At 39.1% G+C, this 9,799-nt stretch overlaps 1 protein-coding gene across 2 annotated transcripts; it reads left to right on the top strand.

The window, feature by feature from the left end:
• The first annotated feature begins 886 nt into the window (after positions 1-886).
• On the top strand, positions 887-9,799 carry LOC125238405. Of its 2 annotated transcripts, none has more exons than XM_048145731.1 (8): positions 887-994; positions 2,096-2,157; positions 2,520-2,662; positions 3,326-3,334; positions 3,969-4,058; positions 7,117-7,214; positions 7,772-7,837; positions 9,542-9,799. In XM_048145731.1, exons 3-8 carry the CDS (start codon positions 2,526-2,528, stop codon positions 9,625-9,627), a joined length of 486 nt encoding a protein of 161 aa, XP_048001688.1. In that variant the 5' UTR covers positions 887-994; positions 2,096-2,157; positions 2,520-2,525; the 3' UTR covers positions 9,628-9,799. The 2 variants fall into 2 exon arrangements, with proteins under 2 accessions (XP_048001688.1, XP_048001687.1); XM_048145730.1 differs by having other exon boundaries at positions 890-980.

Below are 9,799 nucleotides of genomic sequence, written 5' to 3'. Positions count from 1 at the left end.
AATATTTAAAGAATGACTTTATCATTGATAAACATCAGCCTAGTAAATTATATTTTTTTAGCCACTTTGACAATTGGTCTAAGATATAATGTGATCTGTCTGTCTTAGGACCAATTGCACCAACGAAAATGGAGGGTTAACCCGATGGTTAACCCACCAGTTTATATGGAATTTGACAGATAACAGCCCACTAACCCTGAGTTAAGTGGTTGGTGCAAGTGGGCCTTAGTGGGTTCTGACCCTGTCTACAAAACCAATGATCGTGGGATCGAATCTTGGCAAGGACATCAAACTTCTTTGTGTGATGAACACAGGTTTATGTTTATGCCAGAGCCAATATTGTTTTGACAACCGGTCTGGCTCAGTCGGTAGTGACCCTGCCTGCTGAGCCGCGGTCCTGGGTTCGAATCCCGGTAAGGGCATTTATTTGTGTGATGAGCACATATATTTGTTCCTGAGTCGTGGATGTTTTCTATGTATATAAGTATGTATTTATCTATTTAAGTATGTATATCGTCGCTTAGCACCCATAGTACAAGCTTTGCTTAGTTTGGGGGCTAAGTTGATCTGTGTAAGGTGTCCCCAATATTTATTTATTTATTTTTTCTAGTTATATTGAAGTATGAATTTATCGACACCATTTCGTTTTCTTTCAACCTTACAGTGGTGTTGAAACTTAAGCAGTTTCATGTGTTCTGCTTATCTCATTTGGTAATACATCACTTTTGCCAATGATAAAATCGAAATCGTATCGTTATGAAATAAGATGGTGTCGGCAATCTTTGAATATGATCTTTATCCCTAATTTACGATATGTATTTTTGCCATCCCTAATTTTCAATGAAATTGAAAACATGCTTTGCCTATAATAATTAAACATTCATTCTCAAAGGAAAAAATAAGCATGAATAAAACGTGATTTCTTTATATTTTGAGTACTACAATGAATTTATGGTTATTGCTTATTATTGGTTCACAATGTAAGTTTTAAATGGTATGTATACCTCAAGGCGTAATAAATAAATAGATAAATATTATAGGATATTCTTACACAGATTGACTGAGCCCCACGGTAAGCTCAAGATGGCTTGTGGTGCAGGTACTCAGACAACGATATATATAATATACAAATACTTATATACATAGAAAACATCCATGACTCAGGAACAAATATCTGTGCTCATCACACAAATAAATGCCCTTACCGGGATTCGAACCCGGGACCGCGGCGTAGCAGGCAGGGTCACTACGCGCTAGGCCAGACCGGTCGTCGGTAATAAAAAACATAATTATATGGAGAAATTTTCAAGTTTTTGGTGGGCTTCTGATAGCTCACTTGGTGAAGAGAGATGGTCGACAAGAAATAGTTGAAATTAAAACGTGGCAACACTTCCAAGTCTTCCTTTTCAAATTAATGCAGGGTGTAATTTTTATAACCGTCAATATTTACGAAGGTGATAATATAGCTGATACAGAATCAAAAACAATAAAAAGTGACATGACGTCACCGCTATGTGGTCGGTTATGTGTGCGCACGCTTAAAAGCTTTTTTTGAGACACAATGAAGGGGTTGAGCGAAATATTATATTTATCGTTTTTATATTTCCCCATCCCAGAAAATATTGACGGTTATAAAAAATGTATAATTACTTAAGAAAATGGAACTACGCTAGGTACTCGTGTAGTAGGTATAGTGAAAGACCTATATAACTTCGTATAGACAGATAAAGAGTCTAAGAAAAAAACGTACCCCAAAACAATACAGAAAACGGTACGGTGAGCTAGATGGCGATACACTTTTGGGGTACGCTCGGCTAGATGGCGCTAATATTAATATTTGACATTTTAAAACATATGAAGCTAAGAATATGGGCCAAATTGTCAAAACTGAGGTTCAAAAGTTTTAAGCCTGTGTCGAGAGATGGCAGTCTATGCACTGTGATTACACATTTTACTTTGACAGTAACTCTCTTTAATACTCGATCCTCTTTGGTATAGTACAGCATAACTTTGAATTAAAATCGCTAAAAGCCAGGTTCGTTCATGTCACACAAAACTTACAAATATACTCTAAAATGATGTTACTATCTTCCAGTATGGTGCCTAGCAACATGCCCACCAGTACATCATCACAGGAAAGATTGTCACTTTGCCAAGGTATTAAAAAAATATCAATCAGATAACGTCCTAATCATTGCTTTTCCACCTAAGGAACAAATAGATTTTTTTTGTGTATGGTATAGCCAATCCAAGCTAAGTTTGCAACGATTTTCACAGCCTCGCCAGTGCAGATACTATTTCATTTAAAAGTCAAACCTTGCAGAGGCGGGGCTATTAAAATATTTGCAGACTTATCTTGGCCGGACTCTATCTATTTCAGTTTCTAAGTTAAAACCTTTGTTATTTTATTATTATTGTTAATTTTTGAAATTAATATACAGTGTTTTTATTGCTTCACGATCGCTTTCTTAAATATTGCTGGTTATAAACATTACACCCTGTCTATTGTAACTTGACAGATAATTATGAGAAGGTCGTACAGGGGCGTACTTCAAAACGTAACTACTAGACCCGCCATAAATACCACAGCCACTAATACCACAAGTCCCACAACCACAAATACTCAACACATACCCAAACAAATTGGCAGAGCCGATGAAGTGTAAGTAATATCAGAAAGGATTGAGTATACATTATGTAACATGAGATATGAGGAAACCGAAAGATGTTAACAACGCATTTCTGAGGCCAAAAGAGAGATAAAATAGTATTTGAAGTCAAGAAAATTTTTCGCAGTAATATAATATAATATCGCAGAATTTTCTGCTATCGAAAACAAGATACAGGGTACCTACCAATTCCTACTCAGTTCGCTTGAGATTGATATAATATTTGATTCCGCTGTAAAATTGCCGATGTTTCTACATTATTCAAGTAAAATATGGTCTCCATAAAAGTACTTAACCACGGGCAGCCAAGGCCTAGCAGCCGTCAGAGATAGTATATGGAATGTAGAAGTATGAGAGGTACACTGAGAGAAATTTGCATTGTGAATTTAACAAGTTCGATTTGTTGCGGTATCCGTTTGAATCAGCCAAACGTATGTAACAACATGTGTCAGGTTGTTTTTATAAAATCGACTTGGCAATATATTTGAATCAACGATTCAAATGACAAGTAGCTTGTTGTTTGAACCAAAGAGCACGTAGGCGCTATTTTAACCAAAAAACTTGTTGAACGAACATGAAAACTGGTTGTATTTTCTCTCAGTGTAGTGACCGACGTTTGTTTTTATATATAATATTATGTTTTGTGTCTTTTTCAGTGCTAACAGGTATTTATTTTTAGTCATAGTTGTATTTTTACATTAATGTATTTATTTTTTAAGTTCTCATGAAGGCCGCGACCCAATCTGGTGATAACACGTCTTCCAATCGATCCTTGTCAGTTGTGTTCAAAACCTTCGAAACTAGTCGCGACTTAAATATACACAAAACCGAAATCCATCGTAATGTTCTCAGCCAAAATGATTCCTCGCTTATCCTAGCCAATACACCAGCTATTCAACATCATCCGTTCTATATCTGTCTCAGCAATCTTATACAAAACGTCCCAGTAGTAAAACAGATCCCGCGCGGTGCCAGAATCTCGGTATAGCAACCCAGTGAATCCATATTAGCCACCTCATAAAAAAGTCCTGTGATGTTAACACTACTAAGGCACAGCATAATAAAGAGTACTATCGTACAGTATGGCCACTCCCGCTCTCAGCTTAAAGTGCCGCCTGCCGCTGTAGGTAACCTCACAGCCCTGGCGTTCTGTCTCTCCAAGGACTTATCGAAGAAACTAAGAGACGCCACCGGAGACCGAAGAGCTAACTTCATCGCTTAGCGTAAGCTTGACATCGTCATCATCAAGGTCTTGTTTAGTTTAACACATTAAATTGGTGTTTTTTTTTTATTTATCAGCGGCGAAGACCAAGCAAATACGAAACTATATTGGAACGTAACCCATGAGCGTTGCGACTACGAGAGAATCCGTTGTATGAGGGCGTACGCGTAAGTATTAACGACATAATACATGAATAAATCATCATCCTGCTTGCGTTCTCCCGGCATTTGCCACGGCTCACGGGAGCCTGGGGTCTGCTTTGACAACTAATCCCAAGATTTAGGAACTAGTTTTAAGAAAGCGACTGCCATCTGATCTTCCAACCAAAAGGGATGTTTTCCTTCACCGGAAAGCGACAGGCAAATATAAAAATGACGTTTCGCACATAAGTTTCGAAAAACTCATTGGTACGAGCCGGGGTTCGAACCCGCGACCTCCGGATCGTAAGTCGCACGGTCTTACCGCTAGGAGACCGGCGTCCCCCCATAATACATAAATAAATAAATAATAAATATTATGCCGTCGCATCGCATCGCCTATCATCCATAGTTCATCTACGTCGCCTACCCAAGACACTTCTAAAGAGATCGAATATTTTCGTCGCGCCGTATCGCATCGCATCGCCGTCGCGTGTCCGTTAAAAAAATCCCACTTGCTGGTAGTAACACAAACACACTGTATGCTTATATTTTGTTAGTAGTTCTACCCCCCCCCCCCCCCCCCCATTTTAGGGAAGTGGGGGGTTAGAAAGAGACAAAAGTAGCCTATGTCACTCTCCGTCCCTTCAAGTAGTAGTAGTAGTAGTAGTAATCACTTTATTGTGTACAACAGTTTATATACAATTTGTAGGAATAGAGATACAAAGGCGAGCTTATCCCTATAAGGGATCTCTTCCAGCTAACCTTGGAGAAGATGAGAGGATCGTTCCAGTACGTAAGATAGACAAACTTACAGGAGTACAATAAAGGTCAAAAGTAATCCAAAATATTGCTAATTATATAAACTACATAAATACAAAATGACACTATTAAATAAATTACATACTAGACTACATAAATAAAATACAAAATAAGTACCTAACCAATATATAAATATATCAATACATACATAATATATATATAAAATTCCCAACCATTATCATACTTGTTCAGAAAGCCAAAGTTTCTTCAGATTCACCTTGAGTGATGTCACAGACTGAGACCGTTTGAGCGACAGAGGCACCTCATTCCACAATTTCACAGCGCGCACCGTGAATGATTTTGCGTACGTACGTGTATTATTCATAGGAATAGCAAGCGTGAGATTCGCACTTGAACGTAAACGGTGTTCACTGCCCTCAGCCAGATACTTAAATCTCTCGGTAAGGTAAGAAGGAGAACAGGGGTTATAAAGTACGTTGTAAAGTAAGGACAGAACACGCACATCTCTACGTCGGCGGATCGGCAACCACCCGAGCTGGGAGCGAAAATCAGAAATGTGGTCATATTTGCGGAGGCCAAATATGTACCGGATGCAAACATTCTGTAATCGCTCGAGCTTGTCCAGCAATTCCTCGTTGAGATCAACTAATGCAACGTCACCGTAGTCAAGAAGGGGTAGCAAGAGAGATCGTGCAAGAGTCAACTTGGTATGGAAAGGGAGGAAATTCTGCAATCGACGAAGAGAATGAAGGGAACCAAAAATACCTTTACTCACTTCAGCAATATGAGGAGCCCAAGACAGCGTCTGATCCATGGTGATACCTAAATTTCGAACAGTAGAGGAGAGAGGGATAGTGCACCCATCAAACAAAATTTCAGGTATCACCATGTCTGAGAGCTTGCTTACGAAGTAAGGGCTGCCAATGACTATCGCCTGTGACTTAAGAACATTAATTTTGAGCCCAAATCTGCTCGCCCAATCCCGTATGGACTCTAGGTCACAATTCACTTGATGAATTAGCGAGGGAAGATCGTCTAAGCCAGCCGCTGCATAAATCTGTAGGTCGTCTGCGTAAAGATGGTATGATGACTTAAGTGCACTAGTGATACCGTTGATAAAAATGGAAAATAAAATTGGTGAAAGAATCCCCCCCTGCGGAACACCAGCGGAGAGCTCGCACCAGTTGGACAAATCATCATCTGTTTTCACACGCTGGCGTCTGCCATAAAGGTAGCTGCGGAACCAGGACAATGAAGTTTCGGAAATACTAAGAGTTTTTAATATGCCTAAAAGGATGTCAAAGTCTACCGTGTTAAAAGCGCTACTGAAATCAAGGAGGACAAGGACAGTAAGTTTTTTGGATTCTATATTAAACCGAATGTCGTCGGTGACTTTCACCAGAGCAGTAACTGTGCTATGACCGGGACGAAACCCTGATTGTAGGGGATTAAAAAGAGAATTTTTATTAAGATAAGATAGGAGACGACGGTTTACATGATGCTCAATAATTTTAGATAATATAGGGAGAATAGAAATAGGACGGTATTGGGAGAAAGATGCAGGATTGGATATTTTAGGGAGAGGGATAACATGGGCATACTTCCAGGATGCAGGAAACGTGCCGGAGGATAAGGAAAAATTTATTATATTCGTAATTATGGGGGAGATGAAATCCGCCACGAGCATAAGCATGTCCACGCTGAGGTTATCGTCACCGACGGCCTTCGTGCTAATAGATTTCAAGATTTTAAGAGTCTCTTGTGAAGTAATGAAGCCGACATCAAAAGGTTCTAAGTTAGGGTTACTAGTGATAGCAGCAAGAAGAGATAAGGTAGAGCATTTGACTATAGGATCTAGAACAACCGGCGACGTACTGAAATATTGGTTAAGACCATTTACGTCAAGAGAACTTAAACCAAAAGATTGAGTTTTGCCCACTCCAAGTGATTTTAAAAACTTCCACAACTTAGCAGGGGGACACTCCTCAATAGAACGGTGTATATACCGACGCTTTGACTCCCTACAGACCTTGTTGCAACGGTTACGCAATGATTGATACTTTTCGCGATTACTATCCGAGGGATTTTGACGGAACTTCACACGAGCACGTATCTCCACTTCACACACGTCAAGTATATCCACTTCAAGAATCACGTCAATTCGTAGCTCCGTTTTGCCGTGAAAGACGGACAAACAAACAGACACACACACTTTCCCATTTATAATATTAGTAAGGATTGTAAAAATATTGTCGTAGAGAATGTATTTTTTATATGTAAATAAACTATATTTCTTTTATTTCAGTACGGGAGCTGTATGTGCTCGGACGCTTTATTATCAATACTACAGCTTTCCCAACTACTGTGCTCTGGAGTTCCATAACTGTGTCGGTAGATACGATGGTAATTTTTATAGTATATTGTTTTTTTTTGGTATGAATAGGTAGTCGTTTGACCACGATCACACCTGATGGTAAGTGATGATGCGGTCTACAGTGGAGCACGCTTACCTATGAGATACTTATTTACTTTTGCTTTAAAGAGACCTGGATTGTACTCATGCGGAAACACAGGCAGGGCAGGACTTTGGTGCTATTTTATGACGAGAACCACGGATACAGTATAATTTTTATAATCGGCAAATAAGTATTTAGAATTTTCTTCAAAATTTTAATAATTTTTCGCCACCAAGCACGCATCGCTGCATCGAGAGTTAGTGTAATGTCCGAATACGTAGCCGAATGGCATAAACGCTCACGAAACGAAACGCTCGTAGATATCTATATCTCTATCGCTCTTGCGTATTGGCGCGACAGAGCCAGACAACCTTTCGAGGTGTTTTTTACTTTTTTTTTTACATAGCCAGCCCATCATCGTAAAATATTGTTGGTTATAAAAACTACACCCTGTATAATTCAGATATCTGGCATGTAATTAATTATACTCAAATATATTTTCAGGTATTTGGTCAGTTGCTTATATGGGTATTTGTACCGAAATCGACATACAAAAAGAAATTTACGTAGGTAAGTATAATTATAAAAAAGAAATTATATTATTTTAATGTTATGGTATGCTCCCCGTACTAATAGGTAACATTTTATTGAAAGACACATTGACCGAGATTTAAATCGTAATTACTTTTTTTCTGTTTTACGTAATCATGATGCATGTAATTGCGTCGAAGTATCGTGAGCTCGACAAAAATCAAAAAGGTAATCACATTCGGTCATATGTCTAACGCCATCATCGCTTACGCCGTGGCTTGCGTGGGCGACGGTCGCGCGATGGTCGGGCGATGCGACGCATACGAAATTAAACCTTATCGATATGGAAGTATGAGACGCGACGGCGACGGTCGCCCACGCAAGACAGACGTTACGTGGACGACGGGCACGCGACGGCGACGCGACGCGACGGCGACGCGACGCGACGCGGCGCGACGAAATCAAACCTTCGACCTCTATGGAAGTGTCTTAGGTGGGCGACGTCGATGAAAACGATACAGTAGGGGTCAATTCTCCATACAAACGCTCTCGACTATTTCCTCCCTGGTTTTTGAAGATACAACACTGCTTTTTTCAACACAGAATATTATTATTTTTGTCTGTGTTGGACCGTTTTGATTTTTTTTATATTATTATTTTTAAATTCACAATTCATTTTGCAATGTCACAATTTGGATTTCTTTCAACCCCTTTTTGCCAAGAGTGGCACTGAAACTTAGGAGTTCATGTGCTCTGCCTACCCCTTTATGGGATATAGGCGTGATTATATGTATGTATGTATGTATTATTTTTAAAGTCGCTAGAGCCCATAAAAAAATTCCCAAAAACGGCCTAATTGATTATGGCGCAAAAGAGGTGTGGTATTCAAAATTGGTAACCATTAGCAAAAAAACTAAACGGTGTGACACAGATAATTTCATTGTTTTTCAGATTCTCAAATTTCGTCACGATTGATTAAGTTTTGAAGGAGGAAACAGTCGAGAGCGGAACCTCGATTTTAAAGATTTTTTTCGCAATATCTTTTAACTGAGTTGTTCTGAATGGACATTTTTTTTCGATAAAGATTTATCGGGCTTATCTTATCTTAAATCTGCGGGGGCCCTTCCGGATACACTTCGACCCATCGGGATCTTTTGTGCAATCCCTACGATCCTAAGATCCTTCAGCTATTCAGGAGCTTCTTGACCATCGATAGATATTTAAGAAATAACACTGTTCACAACGTTAACAACGTTCCCAAACTGAAAGCGGGGCTCCTTTCCATTTTAGCATTTTAGCTCCTTAGCCTCTGAAGTATCGATGATAGGCGATGCGATGCGATGCGACGCGATGGTCGCGCGATCGTCGTCCACGAAAACCACGGCGTAATGAAAATAACCGCGATTCTTTCAACTCTTTGTCTGCTATTTGTAATCTGTTATCCTTGTGGTGCAATAATAGTACATTACGATACAAGTGCGTAAAAAAGGAAGTTCCAAACGAGTGGCGATAAATTAAAACACGACCGAAGGGAGTGTTTTAAATCGACACGAGTTACCAATTTCCTTTTTGCACGTGCATCGTACGACGTTTTTCAGTACAGATGAGCCTCCGAAGTTTCGACCTGTTATATAATGAACCACTTCTCGTACTAGTGCGTAAAAAAACACCATCTGTACTGAAAAGAATATTTACTTACTTACTTACTTACTTACTCTTATTTTATTGATAATTTATTTTCAGATTTGGCCTATACCCAGATGTCAAATAATTCTTTCCTAACAGACATGTATATCGCTGACTCGGGAGATTTGACAAACGTCGGCTGAATATTTTTTTTATATTTGAATGGCAAATAAACAGTCATTACCTCAAATAACCTAATCACAAAATAAAACTTTTGACAAAAACCCCGACATAGTGGACTAAGTGGACCAATTTTTCATGAAACATGGCTAAGAACATGGCTGACTAATTTAGCTTTCAAACAAGAAAAACTAA

Source organism: Leguminivora glycinivorella, chromosome 23 (genome assembly GCF_023078275.1).
Source record: "Leguminivora glycinivorella isolate SPB_JAAS2020 chromosome 23, LegGlyc_1.1, whole genome shotgun sequence".
Lineage (NCBI taxonomy): Eukaryota > Metazoa > Arthropoda > Insecta > Lepidoptera > Tortricidae > Leguminivora > Leguminivora glycinivorella.
This window is presented reverse-complemented; position numbering and strand designations above follow the sequence as displayed.

Bases quoted from the DNA above. Each gene is read 5' to 3' on its own strand.
- LOC125238405 (XM_048145730.1), top strand. From the start codon at position 944: ATGAATTTATGGTTATTGCTTATTATTGGTTCACAAT. The intron at 2,158-2,519 runs GTATTAAAAAAA...GTAACTTGACAG, and splicing joins AAGATTGTCACTTTGCCAAG to ATAATTATGAGAAGGTCGTA. The intron at 4,059-7,116 runs GTAAGTATTAAC...CTTTTATTTCAG, and splicing joins CGTTGTATGAGGGCGTACGC to TACGGGAGCTGTATGTGCTC.